At 47.8% G+C, this 22,515-nt stretch overlaps 1 protein-coding gene across 1 annotated transcript in view; it reads right to left on the reverse strand.

Moving 5' to 3' along the window:
- The window catches only part of SMARCD1 (SWI/SNF related BAF chromatin remodeling complex subunit D1), a 90,540-nt gene that overhangs the window by 39,489 nt on the left and 28,536 nt on the right, over positions 1–22,515 (reverse strand). The window contains exons 2-4 of the mRNA XM_078689125.1: positions 18,421–18,620; positions 17,663–17,708; positions 15,006–15,128 (exon numbers count right to left, since the gene is read on the reverse strand). Coding sequence (XP_078545251.1) covers positions 15,006–15,128; positions 17,663–17,708; positions 18,421–18,620 — 369 coding nt within the window. The remainder of the gene's footprint in view (positions 1–15,005; positions 15,129–17,662; positions 17,709–18,420; positions 18,621–22,515) is intronic.

Raw genomic sequence — 22,515 nt, forward strand, 5'->3', positions numbered from 1 at the left:
AATACAGAACATTCACCTAGCCCTTGAGGAACAAAGAGTCGTCCTTAGTGCTTCTATGCCTAGCGTAGAGACGTGTCCGACCATCAATGAACTCTCCCCTTCTTGTACTCTGGACACCTTTCCCCCGCTGGCCTTGCAAGACCTGGAGCTTCTGTTAGCCAAGACTAAGTCCGGTTCACCTTTGGATACCTGCCCACTGAAGGTCATCAAACTGTGTAGGGAAACCCTTTTACCACCGCTGCTAGAGATAACGAATCTAGCTATTAGAGATGGCGTTTTCCCTGCAGAGTGGAAGAAGGCGGTAGTGAGACCCCTTCTGAAAAAGGCCTCTTTGGATCCGGGGGTCCTAAAAAACTTCCGGCCTATTTCCCTGCTCCCTGCTCCTGCTAAGATGCTTGAAACTTATCTTAACAAGCATCTTGCTGCCTTTGTCGAAAGTTCGGGATGTTTAGACTCCTCCCAGCACGGATTCAGGAAAGAATTTAGCACCGAGTCAGCCCTCACCATCGTGCTTGATAAGATCCGCACTTCAGTAGATGAGGGCCAGACCTCTCTCCTGGTCCTGCTAGATCTAACTGCGGCTTTCGACACCCTCTCCCCCTCAGTACTTACATCTCGGCTGAGGGAGGTAGGGGTGAAGAACGCAGCTCTGGATCTCTTGACCTCCTTCCTCACGGGGAGGGAACAAAGAGTCAAGCTTGGGGAGTTTCTATCTCCATCCCATCCTTTGCTTTGTGGGGTTCCTCAAGGGTCGGCACTTAGCCCGACCCTTTTTAATATCTATGTGACCCCACTAGCTAAACTAATAAGATCATTTGGGATGGAGGTAGTCTCGTACGCAGACGACACTCAAATCCTCGTCTCTCTTCCCCGTTCCGATGACCTAATCGCCTCCAAGTTTAGATCTTGCATGGAGGCGGTTGGTCAATGGATGATCCGGAACTCCCTGAAACTGAATGGGGAGAAGACAGAGGTGATGGTGTTTGGGGGGAAAGAAAACATCTGGTCAGCCAACTGGTGGCCTGACTCCCTTGGAACTTGTCCTTCCCCCACTTCCTCTGCTAAAAATCTCGGGGTGTTAATAGATCCCGCCCTCGACCTAGGCAATCAGGTGAGCAGAACTGTTTCCACCTGTTGGGGCCTGATCCACACTCTGCGGAGGGTCAGGAAATATCTCTCTCTCCAGGCAAGAAAACAAATAGCTGTGGCTCTCATCGGCTCGCGTTTGGACTATTGTAATGCGCTGTATGCTGGACTTAATAAAGGTCAGCTGCAGCGCTTACAGGTAGTCCAAAACGCCATAGCTAGATTTGTCCTGGATTTACCCAGACGCTCGTCAGCCACTGCAGCAAGGAAAACATTGCACTGGCTGCCGATGGAACATCGAATCCGCTTTAAGGTCCTTTGTATGACCTATAGAGCCATCGCTAAAAAGAGTGATACTGGAATAGGATCCATCATCTCCCTCTATGCCCCCCAAAGGAACTTGCGCTCCTCTGGTAAACTGCTTCTGACAGCCCCCCGTGTAAGAAGAGCCAAGTGGGGAGGCAGAGCCTTCTCCACCCTTGCCCCTAAATGGTGGAACGAACTCCCTTTGGACCTGAGATCTCTCCCATCCCTTCAGAACTTCCGCACTGCCTTAAAAACCCTTCTCTTCAGGCAAGCCTATGTCTAAGGTCCTAAGTTCTCTTGATCTTCCTCTGATCTTCTGTTAGGCGCCTTGATACCTGCGGGTCATTGTTCTGCGCAATATAAATTATTTTTCAATTCAATTCAACGCACTCGCCATCACATTCTAAGTTCAAAACTGTGGTCTCAACTGAGCCACAAACACTTCTTCCGATATGTACTAGATTCGAGATGCCTTTCACAATAGACAACTTCCCTAAAGCACCTGTTCAATATCAGAGACATGATAAATATAGTAACCCCTTCGGTGCTCAGGACGGCCGGGGGCCGTCACGAGTCACGGTGGGCGTATGCTAACGATAGCCGGGTGCCGGCCAAATCCCACCCATTCTTTATTTCGCCTGCACAGCACGAAAATTCGGCCAGCACGGAAGGGGTTAAAGACAAATTAATATATCAAAAAGAATCCAGAGTCAGTTCCCTTCAAATCACGTGATCTGTTACTCTCGCCATGTGAATGCTCCTTAACAGGGATTTTAAGGCAAGACACAGAGGCCAATATTATGCATATCAATTGCCAACTGCCAGCAGCAACTACAAAACAATGTAAAGAACTTAGAATAGGAATCTATAAGTGTTCTAAAGGCTACTTAGTTCCCTCTGAGGCAGCCATCTTCCTTCTTTGTTGCTGCTCACACCTGCATATAAGTCACACTTTTTGCTGTCTTAATTTGGGCATGAATGATACCCTGATTGTACTTTATGAGCTTCTGATACGATAGGTGTGTGAAGAGACTGGATTGAGTGGCCATTTAGCACTTGAGTTTTGAACATTTTATTTTGGAGTTTCCCTTTGAGACCTTGGGGTGTTTCTTTGATGTGCCCCGGGTCTGATATGCACACTCGTTTTGATCTTTTGCCCGCTGTCTACCGACCGGGAAAATATTGAGATGTTCGGCCGCTTTGTTCGCTAGATATTTAGATTTTGATCAGCTTTGCTCCTTCTGACACCGAGCAGTGCCAACGGCTGCTGTGGGCGCGAGCAGGGTGGAGACCGCAGCGTCAGCATGAGCAGTCTTGACCCAGCGATTACTGGCGGGGGACATTTCCTGGTAAGCAATTAAGTTTTGCGTATTCGCATGATTTTTAAAAAATATCTTTAGATTTCAAAACTCCACACTTAAGTCGTTTTTTGGAAGAAAAACAGTGCATTGAAATGAATAGGCTTTTTAAGTAAATTACAGGCAAGTTACTTTGTACGTTACTTTTCTTACTCCTTGCTGGATACCTGAACACTGGGACATTTCCTGTAAACAGGTAAGTAAATACGTTTTGGTTATTTGTGCGATTTTTAAAGAATATTTTTAGATTTCAAAACGCCACACGTAGAAACTTTTGGAAGAAATTTGTCGATGTTATTATATGGAGGAAAAACAGGTTATCGGTTCACAGGTAAGTAATCGACTGTGGGAGTTAAGGTTCTGGGCTTAGACTCAGGGGTCCCCCAGGGTCAGTGATGCACTCTTGTTACACCCTCAGCAGTACTAGGGCGGCCGGGTGCAGAGTGTTAACCCAATGTTATCCAATGAGGGTTAGGGGGCCTCCGGTTGGTGGCTGCTGGCAAGCAGGCCACTTGGTTGTGGGAGCAAAGCTCCTAGGTTTAAGGTCAGGGCAAATGGAGAAACAAAGTAGCACAAAAAGGTGCACCCTCAGCGGCACTGGGGCTGCCGGGTGCAGCCTGTGGAAGTGAAGGCAGGCAGGCAGGTCCTCCGGGGTTTGAGGTTGCTGACTGCAGGACACACCGGGATTTCGCAGGAGCAGGTTTGAGGGGAGACAGGCCTGTAGGGCTGGGGCCAAGTCAGTGGGCGTCTTCCTCTTGTTAGCTGGCTGCAGGGCTGTTCGGTCCTTCTTTTCTTCTTGTTGTCAGGCTGGATCTGAGGAAGCAAGGTTCAGGGTGCCCCCTAAATAGTAGATTTAGGGGTGTTACAGGTAGGTAAAGGGCAGGGGCCAATGGGTCCGTACCCTGGGGGTGGGTGCACCCCCTATCATGCCACCCTCCAGTGGGAGGGGGTAGAAGCCTGTCCCTGGTTGGTTGCCCCCCCCACCCCCCATCCTCAAGATGGCGGGGACTCAGCTGTGTTTCACCTCGTCTCCCCCACCAGAGGGGCGGAGTTGGCAGAGGTGGGCACACCTCTTTCCCTCACTTGTTTATCCTGCCGGTTCTCCTGCCCAAAGTCGGGGGTTGAACCAGTGGGGGCCAGTTGCTGAAAGCAGCAAATGGTCTGGTGAGGCTCACAAAGGCGGCCTGCCTTTGAAACTTCCCCTTCGTGAACCCTGCCCATCCTGGGGGAGGAGACTTGGCACCTCGTCCCGGGATGTGCATGGTCTCCGGCCCCAGTGAGCAGCAGGCTCTCGACCCCGGGGTCCAGAAACATATCTGGTGGTGGCAGCTGAAAGCAGCCACTCAGCCTGGACACTAGTGGTGGGTTCGTTTTCAGGGGGCATCTCTGAGATGCCCCCTGTGTGTGCATTTTTCATTAAATCCTACACGTGCATCAGTGTGGGTTTAATGTGCTGAGAAGTTTAATACCAAACTTCTCAGTTTTCAGTGTAGCCATTATGGTGCTGTGGAGTTCGTAATGACAAGCTCCCAGCACCATATGCTCTTAATGGCATCACTGCACCCACAATGTCTAAGAATGGACTTAGACACTGTATGGAGTACAGGGCTCATGCACCTGTACCCTCACCACTGGCATAGGACACCCAGCTAGAGGGGTGACTGATCTATGCCAGGGCAGTGGGTTGTAGGCATGGCACGCAGGCATGCGTGCCATGTCGACCCTTTACTTTGTTCTGCACCAAAACACGCAGCCTGCAAAGGCAGTGTGTGTGTGTGTGTGTGTAAAGGTACAGGGCCTCTAAGGGTGGCACAATAAGTGCTGCAGCCCTTGGAGGTCTTCCCTGGTCACAGTGCCCTGGGTCACTGTGGTACCATTTACCAGGGGCTTGCCTGTGGCCAGAAATGCCAATTGGTTTATTTTTGGGGAAAGAACACATGCCCTGGGAACCTGATTGGCAGGGACCCAGGGCACACCAAGAAAAAGTCGCCTGGCAAAAAGTGGGTGGGTTACTGCAACAGAAACCCACTTTCCTACAGTTATGCTACTATGTCTTGTATCCTTTAGAAGGGTATCAAACGTTAGGGCTCTTGATATTTCAGGTCGTAGGTTTGTACCGGAAGGGGTGTGCTTTTACATCACTAGGAGAACTAAAACTAGGTCTAGAACAATTTTTTTACCCTAATTTAGATGAATGTAGAAAGCTGTGTGTTGTGTGATGCATCCGTGAGTACGAGAGAAGGACTGAGAATGTGAGAAGTGGATCAAATCCTCAACTGTTGATTTCTTATAGACACCCACATAAGGCTGTCTCCACCCCAACTTTATCTCGTTGGGTCAAAGAAGTTATGGGGAAGGCAGGTATTGATTTGAGTAGACTTGGGGCTCATTCCACTAGAGGAGAAATTGCTTCAAAAGCTCTTCTTCTAGGAGGTGGGCTTAATGGGATTTTAGCCGCAGCGGATTGGTCATCAGATTCCGTTTTTAAGAAATTCTATTTTAAACCTGTGGATTCTTTAGTAAGGAATATTATGGCAAGGATTTAAACATGCATTATATTGGCCTCCGTGCCTTGCCATACATTTCAGACTTTCCACAGCTAGGTGGTTGGAAAATCATGATTTTATTAAAGACACGGAGGCTGACATTATTCCTCCCTGGCTTCTCACCCTATAATTTGTCTATGTCTTTTCTTTCCAGGAGGAGACTATAAGAAGTGTTAGACCTGTCTGGCCCTTTGCGTAGTCCCTCCAATTTATTATTTATTTTGTCCCCTTTTTGCCCCTCACACCGTTGTATCTTTTTGTGCCACTAGGTTTTTATGGTGTTGGTCTGGGGAATAGGTGCTCTTTTGCCCTCATAGTTTTTCATCCCAGGCCTAGATGCCTTTCCTGACAGGAATTCACTTGGAGTCACAAAATGGTGGCTGCCAACTGTCACAACTGCCAGTCCCTGGAATGGCCTCATAGACTAACATTGGGGCCTTCCAGAACCTTCTGGACCCTACTGGACCCTGTGTGGACAGGCTATATAAGGGTAGGGGTCAGGAAGCCATTTTGTGTAGTTAGAGAGTGAGAGGAGTAAGGTGGTGGTGGTGAGGGAGGTGGACGCACAGAGAGAAGTTAGTTGCACAGAAAGTTTGACAGCCTCTTCTGGTAGACGTTTCCCCCTTTGCCTCTAACTAAACCCTCTGATGGGACCTTGTTATCTGAGTGAGGCAGCTCAGAGATTTCCGTTGCCCCCCCCCCCTTGTTGATATCCTCGGGCCCCTGCTAGCCTTAAGCCTCACTGTGGACTGAGTAAAATCCTCTCCCTTTGATTTGCCTTACCGTTCTCCCCGAGAAGTGGCAGTGAATCTCCCTGCACCGGTCGGAGACTCTGTGAGGCAGAGGCAAGGAATTTTGGCGGAGCTGCTGGGCTGGAGAAGGAGATCAGAGTCGCTGGTCTTTGCGCATGCTGAGTAGCGCGAAGCGGTGACCAGCGTGTGAAGGCGGGCGGCTCCGGAGGAGTGAAGTCGTCCTGTATGCTGCGCAGGCCCAGTGAGGTGCGAGGTGATTACCGTGAGGCGAAGCGCCGTCTCAGGGCCGCGCATGCCTAGTGCTGGTGGGCGGCTGGTGAGGAGCGGAGGCGTTCCGTGAGCTGCGCAGGCCCATCGGCGCGCTGGGTGTCCGTCTAAACTGGTGAGGAGCGGAGCTGGAAAGACTGGCGGGCGGCCCAGCAGCGTGAGGGAGACGGGCCTGGTGAGGAGCGCGGGAGTTCTCCTGTGCCCTACAAGAGGAGCGAGGAAGATTTAAGAAGTAAGCGTCCTGACTGGGTGAAGTCCCAGAGAAGGACGAATATTTCCCATCAGGCGGCAGGGTTCAGGGAAAGTGGTGTGACGGAGTCCCTGCAGCAGATCTCAGACACAAGGTGACATTCAGATTTCCTGACTCCTGAGCTGGGGTGTAGCCCAAGAGACCAATAAATCGGTTTTATCTAACGTTGCTCACAAGCTGATGAGCGTGAGTTACATAGGATGTCCGGAGCCACTGGGAGGTAGACACTGCCCTGACCAAGCAATAGAGCCAGCCTATGAGTGGATGTCAGCAGGAAATCCCCTATTGGTAGACAGAGTAGGTGGTTCCTTGGATTAGGTTTGACAGAGCCTGCCTGTTTCCAGTTTCCCAGTGTACTGCGTGGGTACCCAAACAACAGGGTCTTCAGTGGAATTTTGATTTGTCACCTACATTCTGATTGTTGAAATGCTGATGACCAATTGGGGAAACTGAAAAGAGATAAATTGCTCAAAGTTCTATTTGCTCTAAGCCCTGTTGAGTAATACTGATAAAAAGCTGTAAGAGAGTTTAAGACCGAAACCAAATGTGATTGACAAAGGAAATGTAATTTAACTGTGAAATGTGATGACTAACTGTAAGAGTGAAAAGAAATAACAGGAGAAATTATGGTGTGAAAAAGAAAGAGAAAAACCAATCTATTTTTATAAAGCAATCCATATTTTTCCAATCTTTTGGTGTAGTGTCGTTTCTAACGTGGAATTGCATTGAGTTACTGCTGGGTGATTTGCAACCTTCACACATGTGCCTCTAATTGTTAAATGTCTTGCCCTAGGCCAGGCTACCCTAGGTGACCTGACAACATTAAGTGCCATCATACTGGTGTCTAGCGGTGGGATCTTGACTGTGGTTGCGACTACTCTGCAGTAACTGAGTGTAATCCACTAACCTACACCTGGAGTTTTCTCCTAGCGGCCTTCCTAATTTTTACTTTTGTTTTTTCCAAATTTATTCCTGGTGGTGGGGTGGAGGTAGCTTCAGGTTGCCCTTGTAACTCTATTCTTTTTGTGTGTTTAACCTTGTGTTGCCTTTTGCAAAATGGAATTTGCACTGGAAGAACGGGACACTTATTCTGTGGCCCAGCTAAAGGATTTCTGCCAACAAATGGGGGTGTTCTTTAAGCGTGGTGCTAAGAAGGGGGAACTCCAGACCAGTTTAAGGGCTTGGGTGGAAGCATGCAGATGAAGGGACAGACCGGGACACGGTCATAGAGGTAGAGGGATTATTCCCCCCCGAGGTGGGAAACCTACTCCCAGGACCAATGACCTCCTCTAGGAGGGGCAGTAGTGTCTCCGGGGGAAGCTTGACCGAAGCGGAGCTCACAGACAGGAGGGAAAAAAGGAAGCTGAAGTGGGAGTTAGCCAGATTAGAACAGGAGAAGGAAGAGCGGAGAATGGCTCATGAATTCAAACTAAAAGAGTTAGAACTCCAGGCCCTGCAACGGGGACCCTTTCCAACTCCAAATGGTGGCAGCGAAACCAGAGAACCAACCAGGGAGTCCAGACCCTACCTGCCTAAGGATATAATTGCCAGCTATAGTCAGGGGGATGATATAGCCAAATGGCTAGCTTCCTATGAGGGATCCAGGAAAAACACTGGGGGGGTGGGTTGTATAAGTATATGCCTCCCACTGGTCGAGATACCTTGTTAGCTTTAGAGCCAGAGGAGCAGACTAACTACCCCACCATGAAGCTAGCATTGATCAGGAAGTTTGGGCTAACCCCAGAAAAGTATCGCCAGAAGTTCAGGGGGAGCCACAAGTTAAGCACCCAGAACTGGGTGGACTTTCTAGATTATGCAAGGAAGGCATTGGAGGGCTGGGTACAGGGCAGTGAGGTGAAGGATTATGAGGGGTTGTATAATCTTTTTTTTGAAAGAGCATCTACTCGAGAAAGGTTTTCCCGATCTGCGCCAACACCTGGTGGACAGCAAGCTAACTAACCCCCGGAAGCTTGCAGAGGAGGCGGACATCTGGGCAAGTACCTGGGTGTCCTCAAAGGGGACTGGAGGGGATTCCCAGAAGGCCGGACAGGGCGCCCCTCAGAAGAAGGAGGGGGAAGATAAAAAGCGGGAGTTCTCTAAAGGTCCCCAAAACAGTTTCCAGGGAAAGGGAACAGGTTTCACCCCTAAGGCTAACCCGCACAGAAACCCTCATCCTGGCCAAAGCCAGCAGCCAAGGGTTGTCCACTGTTTTGAGTGTGGTGGTGTTGGACATTATAAGGGAGATGTCAGATGCCCAAAGAGACCACCCCCTCCCACCGGAGGAAAAGCCCCGGGAGTAGCTAGTGTAGCGCTCGGGGAGGAGTTGCCCTTAGATAAGGGGGGCGAGTGGGCAGGTGTCACCTTAGTGTCCCTGGGAGAACGGGAGATGGTTCCTAAGATCCAGGTGCCCCCAAATACCACCAAGTATGGGCAGTGGATCACCATCAATGGCCAGAGAGGGGAGGCTCAGAGATACAGGAGCCAGTATGACTATGGTGAGAAGTCAACTGGTGTCTCCAGAGCAGGTGGTTCCCAATGTACTCCACCCCGCCGCGATGGCTGACGGCAGAATGGGCCACTATCCGGTGGCTGAGGTTCCCTTTGAGTGGGAAGGGGTTGCAGGTTCACTTCGAGTTGCCGTAAGCCCTGCCGTGCCAGTTGATTGTCTGCTGGGGAATGATATGGAGCATAATGCTTGGAGAGAGGTGGAATACCGGACGCATTCTGCGATGCTGGGTACACCTGACTGGGCCTGTGTAAGCACAAGGTCTACGACTGCCCGGAGAGGGAGTTCGCCTGGGTTGGAGCCTGGAACAATGGCCCAACCCGCTGCCAAAAAGGAACAGACCCGAAGACAGGAGAAGCCTGCTTCGGCTTCCACACCCCATGTGACAGATCGGCCGCCTGCGGCGGTGGACCAGGAGTCCATGGAGGGGGAAGTAGTTTCTCTGGAGGACCTGCCCATCCCTGCTGAGTGGCATGTGGAGGGAGGGCCTACCAGAGAAGAGTTCTGTAAGGGCCAGAAGGAGTGCCCTACCCTTGAGGGACTGAGGCGACAGGCCGAAGCCCAGGCAGCAGGGGACGTTGCGGGACACTACCACATTTACTGGGAGGATGGACTCCTCTACAGTGAACCCAAGGTACCCGTACCTGGTTCATCAAAGGCCTTGGTAGTCCCGCAACGGTACTGAGCCTTTCTGCTGGAATTGGCTCATGCAATACCCTTGGCAGGACACTTAGGTCAGAACAAGACCTTTGCTCGGCTTGTCCCCCACTTTTACTGGCCTCAGATGAAAGTGGCGTCCAACACTTACTGTCGGACATGTGTATCCTGCCAGGCCAGTGGGAAAACAGGGGTGAAGCTGAAAGCTCCCCTGGAACCACTTCCAGTCGTTAGCACCCCCTTTGAAAGGGTGGGCATCGACATTGTAGGGCCATTGGATCCACCAACAACAGCTGGTCACAGGTTTATCCTGGTTCTGGTGGATCATGCCACACGGTACCCAGAGGCAATTCCTCTGAGGACTGTCACTGCACCTGTGGTGGCTAGGGCCCTGATGGGGATCTTTACCCGAGTGGGATTCCCCAAGGAAGTTGTGTCCGACAGGGGGACCAACTTTATGTCAGCGTACATGCGGGCAATGTGGAAGGAGTGTGGAGTGACCTACCGGTTCACCACTCCCTATCACCCCCAGTCCAATGGACTGGTCGAAAGGTTCAACAAGACCTTGAAGGGCATGATCAGAAGTCTGCCTGAAAGCCTGCGGAGGAAGTGGGACGTTCTCCTACCCTGTTTGCTATTCTCCTACAGGGAAGTGCCACAGAAGGGAGTGGGCTCCAGCCCCTTTGAGCTTCTGTATGGGCACCCTGTACGCGGTCCTCTCAGCCTGGTGAAGGATGGATGGGAAAAGTCTCCCAGGAAACCCCCCCAGGATGTGGTGAGCTACATGCTGGCCTTCAGGAGCCAAATGGCGAAGTTGTGGAAGCAAGCTTCTGACAACTTGGAGGCCAGCCAGGCAGTGATGAAGGAGTGGTATGACCACAACGCTCACCAGGTGGAATTGGAGCCTGGCCAGAAAGTGTGGGTGATGGAGCCTGGAGAGCTAAGTGCCCTCCAGGATCGCTGGACAGGCCCCTTTGAGGTGTTAGAAAAGAAGGGTAAGGCCACATACCTGGTGGACCTTAAGACCCCTCGACAGCCCCTACGGGTGCTACATGCTAACCGACTCAAACCCCACCATGAGAGGCCAGAAGGTCATCTTAATGATGGTGACTGATGGGGGAGAGGAAGCGGAAAGCGAACCTCTCCCAGACTTGTTCTCGTCTCAAGAAAAGGATGGGTCAGTGGAGGGAGTGATTCTCTCTCCAACCCTAACTCCTGAACAGCGGGAGGACTGTCGCCAGATACTGGAGCAATATTCTATGCTGTTCTCCCTTGTCCCGGGAAGGACTCACCTGTGTACCCATGATGTGGACACAGGGGACAGCCCACCAGTGAAGTCAAAGACCTACCGGCTGTCCGACAAGGTGAAGGCTAGCATCCACGGTGAGGTTGCCAAGATGCTGGAGCTAGGAGTTATAGAACCTTCCAACAGCCCCTGGTCCAGTCCGGTGGTTCTAGTGCCAAAAGCCGCTCCACCAGGCACCACTCCAGAACTGAGGTTCTGTGTGGATTACCGGGGACTGAATTCAGTCACAAAAACTGATGCTCATCCGATTCCTAGTTATAACAAAAGGGGTGGTCGATTACAAAACAGTTAAACATATCATTACTTCAACATAAAGATAATGATGAATTATACGTAACCATGTATTGTATGAATATGAAATATAATATATGCGTAACTGCAGAAAATCACTGCGAATAGCTGGATTAAATGCAATTTAAATGACATTTACTTGGTGGATGTACCTTTATGTTGAAGTAATGATATGTTTAACTGTTTTGTAATCGACCACCCCTTTTGTTATAACATTGTACTGACCCAGGTCGATGAGGTAAGGGTTTACCCCATTATTACCTACCACATCCGATTCCTAGGGCGGATGAATTAATTGACCGGCTGGGAGCTGCCCAATATCTAAGTACCTTTGACCTCACTCAGGGGTACTGGCAGATCTCCCTGACAGATGGAGCAAAGGAAAGGTCAGCCTTCTCCACGCCTGAGGGACACTTCCAATTTTGTGTGATGCCCTTTGGGCTCAAGAATGCCCCTGCCACTTTTCAGCGGCTGGTGAATCAGGTCCTCTCCGGAATGGAGGGTTTCTCCGCTGCTTATCTGGATGACATTGCGGTCTTCAGTAGCAGTTGGGAGGACCATTTGCAACATTTGCAAGCAGTTCTCCAGGCCCTGAAGCAGGCTGGATTGACAATCAAGGCCAGCAAATGTCAGATTGGGCAGGGGTCGGTTGTGTACCTTGGACACTTGGTGGGTAGGGGAACAGTGCAGCCCCTTCAGGCAAAGATTGAGGCAATCATGGCCTGGGAACCCCCCCCCAAGACCCAGACTGAGGTCCGAGCTTTCCTGGGCCTCACAGGTTACTACCGTCGCTTTGTGAAGGGATATGGCACTATTGTAGCGCCCCTCACAGAGCTTACCTCAAAGAAACAACCTCGACGGGTAGTTTGGACAGAGGCTTGTCAGCAAGCCTTTGAAAAGTTGAAGCAGGCAATGTGTGCAGCACCGGTCCTGAGGGCCCCAGACTTCTCCAAGGAGTTAATTGTCCAGACAGATGGATCAGAACATGGCATTGGGGCAGTGTTATCGCAACTGAATGAAGAGGGCCTGGATCAGCCTGTAGTTTTCCTATCCAGGAGGCTGCTTCCCCGGGAACAGAGGTGGAGTGCAATTGAGAGGGAAGCTTTCGCAGTGGTGTGGGCTCTGAAGAAGCTGCGGCCATACCTGTTTGGCTCGCACTTCCTGGTTCAGACTGACCACCGACCCCTTCGTTGGCTGATGCAGATGAAGGGGGAGAATCCCAAGTTGCTGAGATGGTCCATCTCCCTACAGGGAATGGACTTCCGGGTGGATCATCGGCCTGGAGTAGACCACGCCAATGCAGACGGTCTCTCTAGGTATTTCCGCCTTAGTGATGAGGACTCCCAAGGGGTTGGGTAGCTCTCCCCACTTTCAGCTGGGGGGGACGCGTGTTAGACCTGTCTGGCCCTTTGCGTAGTCCCTCCAATTTATTATTTGTTTTGTCCCCTTTTTGCCCCTCACACCGTTGTATCTTTTTGTGCCACTAGGTTTTTATGGTGTTGGTCTGGGGGATAGGTGCTCTTTTGCCCTCATAGTTTTTCATCCCAGGCCTAGATGCCTTTCCTGACAGGAATTCACTTGGACTCACAAAATGGTGGCTGCCAACTGTCACAACTGCCATTCCCTGGAATGGCCTCATAGACTAACATTGGGGCCTTCCAGAACCTTCTGGACCCTACTGGACCCTGTGTGGACAGGCTATATAAGGGTAGGGGTCAGGAAGCCATTTTGTGTAGTTAGAGAGTGAGAGGAGTAAGGTGGTGGTGAGGGGAGGTGGACGCACAGAGAGAAGTTAGTTGCACAGAAAGTTTGACAGCCTCTTCTGGTAGACGTTTCCCCCTTTGCCTCTAACTAAACCCTCTGATGGGACCTTGTTATCTGAGTGAGGCAGCTCAGAGATTTCAGTTGGCCCCCCCCTTGTTGATATCCTCGGGCCCCTGCTAGCCTTAAGCCTCACTGTGGACTGAGTAAAATCCTCTCCCTTTGATTTGCCTTACCGTTCTCCCCGAGAAGTGGCAGTGAATCTCCCTGCACCGGTCGGAGACTCTGTGAGGCAGAGGCAAGGAATTTTGGCGGAGCTGCTGGGCTGGAGAAGGAGATCAGAGTCGCTGGTCTTTGCGCATGCTGAGTAGCGCGAAGCGGTGACCAGCGTGTGAAGGCGGGCGGCTCCGGAGGAGTGAAGTCGTCCTGTATGCTGCGCAGGCCCAGTGAGGTGCGAGGTGATTACCGTGAGGCGAAGCGCCGTCTCAGGGCCGCGCATGCCTAGTGCTGGTGGGGAGCGGAGGCGTACCGTGAGCTGCGCAGGCCCAGAGGCGCGCTGGGTGTCCGTCTAAACTGGTGAGGAGCGGAGCTGGAAAGACTGGCGGGCGGCCCAGCAGCGTGAGGTAGACGGGCCTGGTGAGGAGCGCGGGAGTTCTCCTGTGCCCTACAAGAGGAGCGGGGAAGATTAAGAAGTAAGCGTCCTGTCTGGGTGAAGTCCCAGAGAAGGACGAATATTTCCTATCAGGCGGCAGGGTTCAGGGAAAGTGGTGTGACGGAGTCCCTGGAGCAGATCTCAGACACAAGGTGACATTCAGATTTCCTGACTCCTGAGCTGGGGTGTAGCCCAAGAGACCAATAAATCGGTTTTATCTAACGTTGCTCACAAGCTGATGAGCGTGAGTTACATAGGATGTCCGGAGCCACTGGGAAGTAGACACTGTCCCTGACCAAGCAATAGAGCCAGCCTATGAGTGGATGTCAGAAGGAAATCCCCTATTGGTAGACAGAGTAGGTGGTTCCTTGGATTAGGTTTGACAGAGCCTGCCTGTTTCCAGTTTCCCAGTGTACTGCGTGGGTACCCAAACAACAGGGTCTTCAGTGGAATTTTGATTTGTCACCTACATTCTGATTGTTGAAATGCTGATGACCAATTGGGGAAACTGAAAAGAGATAAATTGCTCAAAGTTCTATTTGCTCTAAGCCCTGTTGAGTAATACTGATAAAAAGCTGTAAGAGCGAGTTTAAGACCGAAACCAAATGTGATTGACAAAGGAAATGTAATTTAACTGTGAAATGTGACGACTAACTGTAAGAGTGAAAAGAAATAACACGAGAAATGATGGTGTGAAAAAGAAAGAGAAAAGCCAATCTATTTTTATAAAGCAATCCATATTTTTCCAATCTTTTGGTGTAGTGTCGTTTTTAACGTGGAATTGCATTGAGTTACTGCTGGGTGATTTGCAACCTTCACACATGTGCCTCTAATTGTTAAATGTCTTGCCCTAGGCCATGCTACCCTAGGTGACCTGACAACATTAGGTTCCAACAAGAAGTAATCAAGGAAGAATGTGGAATATTCTCAGAGTTTGTTGTTTTATAGGATGCCTTTTTGGATTTTTCTACACGTTTGATATATCGAAGGTGTTCGCACCAACAAAGAAGGAAGATGGATGCCTCACAGGGAACTAAGTAGCCTTTAGAACACAGATTCATATTCTAAGGTTCTTTACATTGTTTTGTAGTTGCCGCTGTGAGTTGGCAATTAAAGAGATATGCATAATATCAGCCTCCATGATTTTCTACCCACCCTAGCTGTGGAACCCTATGTAAAGCGCTCCGATACCTCCGGGTCTAGCCAGCGCTATATAAAAACCCAAATAAATAAAAATAAAATCCCTCCCATCGCAGACACACTTTACCTTGATGGGTCGCTTCAAAGCTTCCTGGATATCTAGCCTTTTTCTCATGATTGTCTGGTCCAGCTTCCTTTCAAATGCCAACAAATCCATGTAGGCCTGAGACTCCGGAACTAGCTCCCGGATCTGCAGCAAAGAGGAGAATTGGTCAGGCACAGTCACCAACAGGCATCGCTGTAAACTTCCTGTTCACCAGGAGCTGTCAGATACATGGTCTTTCTCAAACTGGAAACTGATCAGATCACATGCAATCTAACCTAAAAGCATCACAATCTCAGAAATGCCACCGTTATCATACTTTCTGCTAAAGCAATGCTGAAAATAAACAATATGTAAATAAATAGGTCCACATTAAGTTCATGTTTCAATCTTTATTTGGTTAAAAAAAACACATAAAAGCACAAATATAAAATACATTTCATTCTTAAAAAACCCAATCATGTACGATAGAATTGCCATGCTCAAAATTGCTCTGTATCAATGCATGATCGCAAGTAATGTTAAAAAGAATCACATTAAAATCAGTAAAATACATTTCAAATGTGAAAACTAGTCACAGGTCCTTAACATACCATGCTATACGCAAAGTGGCTAAGTGCATGAAATGGTAAAAACATGGCATAAATAATGCTAAAAATATAAAGACAGTGGGCAGTAATAAAAGATAATACCCAATCGACTTTCCTACTTATGAACAGAATACTAGGATCGTTTCCCCGTTCATTTCCCAACTAGTCTGTACTGTTTGACTACAGCAGCAATAAATCTATAAATTGTGTGACAAACCACATCAGTTTGAAGCAACTGAAGATACTCCAGTGCCGCCTTGCACTTGAGGATGAGATGCCTCATTAAGGGTCGAGTCCATATATAATTTTTCAAAAGAAGAACAGGTGCAACTGGAAAGTGATTAAGTTGCACAGTATCAGATCTCTCGATAAATACATCTGAGGGATAGGATACCACATAGTGGACCATACGGAGTCAAAATCTTGTCAAATAAAACCTGACAGCGTGGCACCATGGCTAGATATGGTTCCATACAGGTGACGGTGCACAGCGGAAGATATGCTTCAACTGTCTTCCTCAGTTCGGTTCCCACTCTTTTCCCAACTACAAAATGTAGTAGTTTGCTTTTCACTGAAACTTTGATGGATTAGTTGATGCTCAGCGGATTTTTGTAGAAATCCATCTTACTGATAGCCCACAGATATTCTATTGCATGCATCAGCCCTTTAATGTCATGGACTCTTGTCATTTTTAAGCAGTCAGCAATCACCATTTGCCTAAGTTTGGCTTCTGGCCTGAAATAGACTGAAAGCCAGAGCATAGTTGGTGCTAATCCTGTGATCGCTCCTAAATATTGGAGCCCTAGTTCCTTATGACTTATGGCTAGGACACTGTTGGTGAGCAATAAGTCTTTGCAGACCTGGAGTGGTCAGTGTACTCCTATACTCCTGCACCAGAGGAGGCTATCGACACAGATCTGGCTTTATACATTTTAATAACGTCAATTGGCATGGACCCTAGTTACCCAGGAAATTTGAACAGTGATGCTATGGTAGGTTTGAATTGCATTGTCCTCACACTCATCAAATGCTTCCAGGAGCTCATATTATCGAAAACCCCCTGGTAAGCAAAGTCCACATTATTTAACAAAACAGTTCATTGCCGAGGGTACATAGAGTGTTCTTTAAAAAAATTGTCTTACATACGTGTACATTAGAAACCTTTCTCTAATAAATACTCAAGACATTTGTAGGGTGCAGAGAACAGGATGTACGACCATTTGCTCAGCTTTAAACATTCATTTATAGCGGGACAGCTACCACAGAGTTTAATCAAAAGAACAAAAAAACTATTCTACATTAAAGGATAGGGTAGTAAAAATATATGTAATTGATGCATGCAAAAAGGGATAGAGAAGGCTACTTTACATAAGCAAAACGTTCTGTACCATGAGGCACTGATGACAGTGCTATTTACTGAAGTTGCTAAGCTAGTTTATGTATACATTCAGGCTCATACAAAAGACATGGATTGTAGGGCATAAAGGTAAGGAGGGCGTGCTTGTGAGCTTATAGCCTGATCAAATCCAAATATTAGCACTAGTAAATCATTTGCATAAAAATACTGCAGGCCTCTGTTCCAGGATAAAAACGGAAAGCATAGAGAAGTCAGACATACACCAGCTGCTAGGTGCAGAATAAAATGGAGCCCCGGGATCTCATGTTTACTCTACTGAGATAAAAGGCTCAGGGCAGGAATATTTAGTACTAAATAGCTCTATAATAATTAAAATCTAACCAAGCTCTTGAGCTGGTGAACAAAATATCTGTCTAATCTCAAATCTGGCGAAGCTAGATGGTACTCCGTGCCACACGGATGAGAACGACTGCAGGTGGCAAATATGCAAGTGAAAGATGACTTGGTATGGCTGAACAAGAGGCAACTTTGAGTCAACATTGCAAGTGAAAGAAGTCCAGGGAATACACTTCAGCAAGAGTATTCAATACACAAACCACTGGTACGTCCCATCATTTTTGCACAAACATTAGAAATGTCTTGAGAAAAATAGTTCTCCAAACAATCACACAAACCCTTTCACATAAACTAAAACAAAAGTTACTTGAACATTGAAATCTTTGGCAGTGTCTCACCCTCTGAGGTAGAATCTTGTCTGCCATCTTCTTCTTCTTTGTATTGCTTAAAAAAATACAATTAAAATCCTTAAACTAAAGGTCAACAGAAGTGCAATTATGCATTCTTTACAATAAATCCACCCAACACCAACCCAACCAGGAATAAACAGATCTATTTGAAGGAATGACATTTCTGCCAAACCTGCGAGCAACTATTCTCCGAAACGTTTGTGGTCAACATTTGAACAATGTCCTGACATACTCCAAACTTCATGAAGATTAGTACCATGACCAAGGCATGCTCATTCACTGGCAGAACTTTCAGTTTTCCAATGGAGACTAAAAACGCCTGCAGGAGCCTTTACCAAGCACCACTTCAGAGAGGTCCAGCTGGGGTATTTGCTTTTGCAGGGATATTTTGGTTGTCCATTTTAAACTAAAGGGTACCCTCTGCAGCTCAAAGATCACCGTGACCCTAAATTTGCAGCGTGTATAACTGCAGGCGGATAGAAAACATGAAAGCCTAGAGAGATCCCTTCCCAAGTTTGAGATGCTCCGGTCTGGTGATTGCAAAGAATCGAAAGATTTTGCTCTCCTATCCTCCCATAGCATTTCACAGGAGGTGGTTTACCTCAACTTTCAGACCTATGCTTTTGTTGCTATTCCTTACTGCCTCAGCCATGAAATGTGTGGGAAGTAACCTTTTTCACCCAAATGTTAGCCCCTAAGCTGCCATTGCTTTCACCCTCGGAGCAAAATTAAATGTCTGCTATTACCTGTGATTACGGTTCTGTGCTGCTTGCGCCTGCTGCTGCTGTTGCTGCTGCTGAATCTGCTGGGAAGCTGGCCTCTTGCGGGCTGGATCCATTCCGGACTGTGCACCCCCAGTCCTTGCCCCTGGACTCCCACCATACCCTGGTGGTCCCATGGGGGGTCCCTGAGGGGTCATTCGGCTTCCTGGAAGCATACCAGGGCGCTGTGTAGAAAAATAAATTAATATCAGCAAAACATTTTTTAAAGTTGGTACGACAGGACAAGTATTGCTAAAACCAATGCAACAGAATATGAGCATGTGAGGATTTATGAATCCCATTCAACTTCCCAACCACATCTCAACACTTCATTGACAATACACAAAACTCCATGGAGTGTGTCCATGCCTGACAACATTTGCTAAAGACATCTTGAGGATATTCAGACAGTTTGCCTGGGAATACATTCTGCCCGTTGCATCTCATTGGGTTCGTAACTCATTTTTTCTGGCTTTGTTTTAGGCTGCCCAGTGTGCGTTCGACCCTCCCAGTGAGTAAAGTGTCTTCACACTACCTTTCCTTGTATTCTCCCATGAGTGCGCCTTTCAGTAAACAGGCCTGTAAATCTTGTTCTTATATGGTCACATTTGCTGTGTATTCAAAGACAGAAGTCACTTGGTCCGTGCTCCAGACGAGGAAGTGAAGCTGGCACAAGTAGGAGGCAGCAAATAGGAGTTAAAATGAAGCCCATGATTGGTAAGCAATGGGCGGGCCCCAATGCCTTTGCTGAAAACAATATCTATAGTAAGCATCGCGATCCTGAACGAGACCTAAGAAAAAGGTGACAGCGGATGCTTTTTTTTTTATTCTGGAATGCAGGGGAGGACTGTGAAGCCATAGTGCATTTCTTGGGGTTCGAACAGTTCATTCTCCCCTTTAACTGGTAACATTCTAGAATGTATTCTGGACATTACATGATGATATTTTCTTTATCTATGAAGAGGGACAGAAACTTTTAAACAAATGGAAAAATGCTCTTTACAAGTTTGTTACAAAGGATATTTAACAATCCCTTGTCGTGTAGTTCAGAGGACCCCCCAGGACCTGCACGTTTCGGATGACCTAAACTGAGGGCTTTGTGTGCAGACAGACTCCTCTACAGTGCCACTACCACCCCTCTGTATTCTACAGTGGTGTACGTAGTTTCTGGCAACCACTGAACATGAAAACCCTGATTCCTCAAGTATTGTGGAAAACAATACGGTTTCTTTCGCTCAGTCACTCGTGCTTACTTTTCTCAGAATACACATAGAATGGCGATTGGAACAGTTTCAATAATTATTTATTGATCGCTAGCGCCAATATCGTAAATGGCAGATACATTTTTACCATGGTGAATAAAAGATTATATAAAACAATAGCATTGGCTTACTCCTACAATGCGTAACCTACCTAAATGTACTTAGCCTAGATATGTGAGTGAAGCATGGGTATGTAAGGGCTAGGATATATCTTAATGAGACAAGAATCACCCGGGGAAGTGCTAACCCCTCACCTGATGGTTCTGAATGAAGGACCCAGTCTCGGCATCGAGAATTGCACCCAGCAAGGGATGTCAGGCCTCTGCCTGTCGAAGGATCAGCCTGCAGAGTCTCAGTCCAGCCTGGAAGGAATTCTCCTCTCTCTCTATAAGTAGGAGTGAGGGTATTTTATACTAAAGTGGTCACTCCAGGGTTTCGTCTAGAATCGATAGGTTTTGAAAACACTCGCTAATCCTTTTCTAAACAAACATGATCATACACAGCTGGTTGTTGGTCATGGATAAAAAAAGTGGTGACCCTCATACAGAATAAATCTGCTGTGCCTGAGGACATGTTTATGTAAGTCAGGTACAGGGATTAAGATAGGGTACCGAGAGCCTGGTATCGAAGAGACAGAAGTAGGCTACTAGTTAAAAGGTCACCCGTGTAAGACTTATGTCGTGTGGATGGGACAAAATGTATATAATCGGTATGTACGATGGAACATGATGGGACTATCCTAAAGGGCATGACACCCTGGTTTCTCATAATTACCAGAGCTGTATTTTGCATGCGGATGATCTGTGTAGTATGCACAATTAAAATACTGAGAGAAGATACAAAGTGTAAATCAATCCCCAAGTGATTTGATTGCTATTTCCCACAAGTCATTCACAATAACCAAGAGGAAAAGCAATTTCCTAAATATTTGGGGACACGGAGCAGAGAAGACTATGTTTGTCTCTGCAAATGAGAGGCAGTCATGTAGCTGAGGGCTCTACTAACAAATAATATGTACATTGACTCATATGTACAATGAGTTTTGGGAATTTACATTATTATTATTATTATTATTATAAGGTCATTTGTAGCGCATAGCTACCCAAAAGGGCATCCCAGCGCTTTGGCAGAGAGATAGGCGCTTGCAAAATAAGAACCGATCAGAACAACCAGGTTTTCAGATTTTTTCAGGAGGTGGTCAGTGAGGGATAGTTTCTCAGAGACTCGGGCAGGATGTTCCACAACTTAGGACCCAAAAACGAGAAGGGGCACCCTCCTGAATGAGCCAGTATAACCCCAGGAACCATACAGAGATACCGGTTGCTCGATTGAATGGAGCAAGTTGGGTGGCATGGTACACTCAGTTCTTTTCGGAAAAGTGGACCAGACAAGAACATCCCTGGATAAATATATTATAGGGATTTCAACTGTATGCGTTTGTCCACCGTATGCTAGTGAATTTCACGCGACAGACCCAACACAGAGGCATGTTTGGGTAGATGATATAGAAGTATGGTAGCAGAGTTCTGAATGACTTGTAGGTGTCTGATAGAGGCATTGCCTGCTCCTAATTAGAGGATGTTTACATAATCGAAGTCTTGATAGAATCAAGGCCAGGATGATCGTGCTTTGGGCTGAAAACAGGAGCATCAGATAATAATTTTCAGCAATTTCAGGACCGCGAAACAGGGTAAAGCTATCTTGCTATTTGAGATTTCATCTATAGATTGACATCTAGCCAAAAACCAAGGTTCTTTACTTTAGAGACCGGTTCTGGGAGAGTGCTTATGGTCTCAGGCCAGTACTGGTGAACCCATAACAGGGTTCTTAACCATCACCATCACCTTGGTCTTATCGCCATTGAGCTTTGATGAGTTGGTGTTCCTCCAGGTAAGGATCTTACCCAAACAAGAATTCAAGTCATCTGAACTATGGCCTTGAGTAGATGACAAAGAGAAGATGATTTGAGTGTCATCTACGTAGTAAAACAGAGTAAGGCCACAGCTTTCTACAAAATCCACCAAAAGCCAAACAGATATTGAATTGCATCTGGTGTAACGTCGACCCTCGAGGAACTCCAGATGCAAGGGTGTGAGTCTTTGACGCAGAGCTGGAGGAAAAGATTTGGAAGGTGTAGGCTCACAGAAAGGATGCCATCCAAGATGCAGCTGTCCCTTGGAGACACAGGTTCGCCAGACTTTTTAAGAGAATGTATGTGGCAAAGTATTGAGGGCCGTGCTAAGGTGGAGGAAAGTCAACGCAACAACTTCGCCATTATACAGGAGCTTTTTAGGTTTCGACTGCAAAAAGCTGCGCAAGCAGCTTTTGCGCAGGAGAAATCTAATGAGAACTGTAGTGTGGGTTTGGGTCGGCCCTCGTCATTCATTGGCTGGCTCCATAAATGGAGCATAGCCATTGGACGAGGGGCCTGTCCGTCAATGCCGGACCAGATTCGGGGGCGTTCCCGAGATTCTTTGGCTTTTGCCGACGTCACGCGACGTCAGCCGAAAGCCGGGAACGCCCCCGAATCTGGTCCGGCCGGGCCGCAAGCAAGCCGGAAGTCCCGTTGTTGGTTAATTGTTGTCTATTTATCATGTGTGTACTGGCAATGTCAATTTGTGTGAATGGAATATGCAAACAAAGGCCTGCACAAATTCTGTTTTCATACTTTAAAGCCAGACTGATAGGCTTTGCCATTGCTTGTTTAACGAAAGCTGCTCCCTCAATGAAGATCAGGAGCCGCTTCGATGAAAAAAAACACACCGTCGAGGCAAAAAACAGAATGAGTATGGCAGGCCACCCGCAGCTGGACCGGAAG

This window comes from Lissotriton helveticus, chromosome 1_1 (assembly GCF_964261635.1).
Source record: "Lissotriton helveticus chromosome 1_1, aLisHel1.1, whole genome shotgun sequence".
Classification (NCBI taxonomy): domain Eukaryota; kingdom Metazoa; phylum Chordata; class Amphibia; order Caudata; family Salamandridae; genus Lissotriton; species Lissotriton helveticus.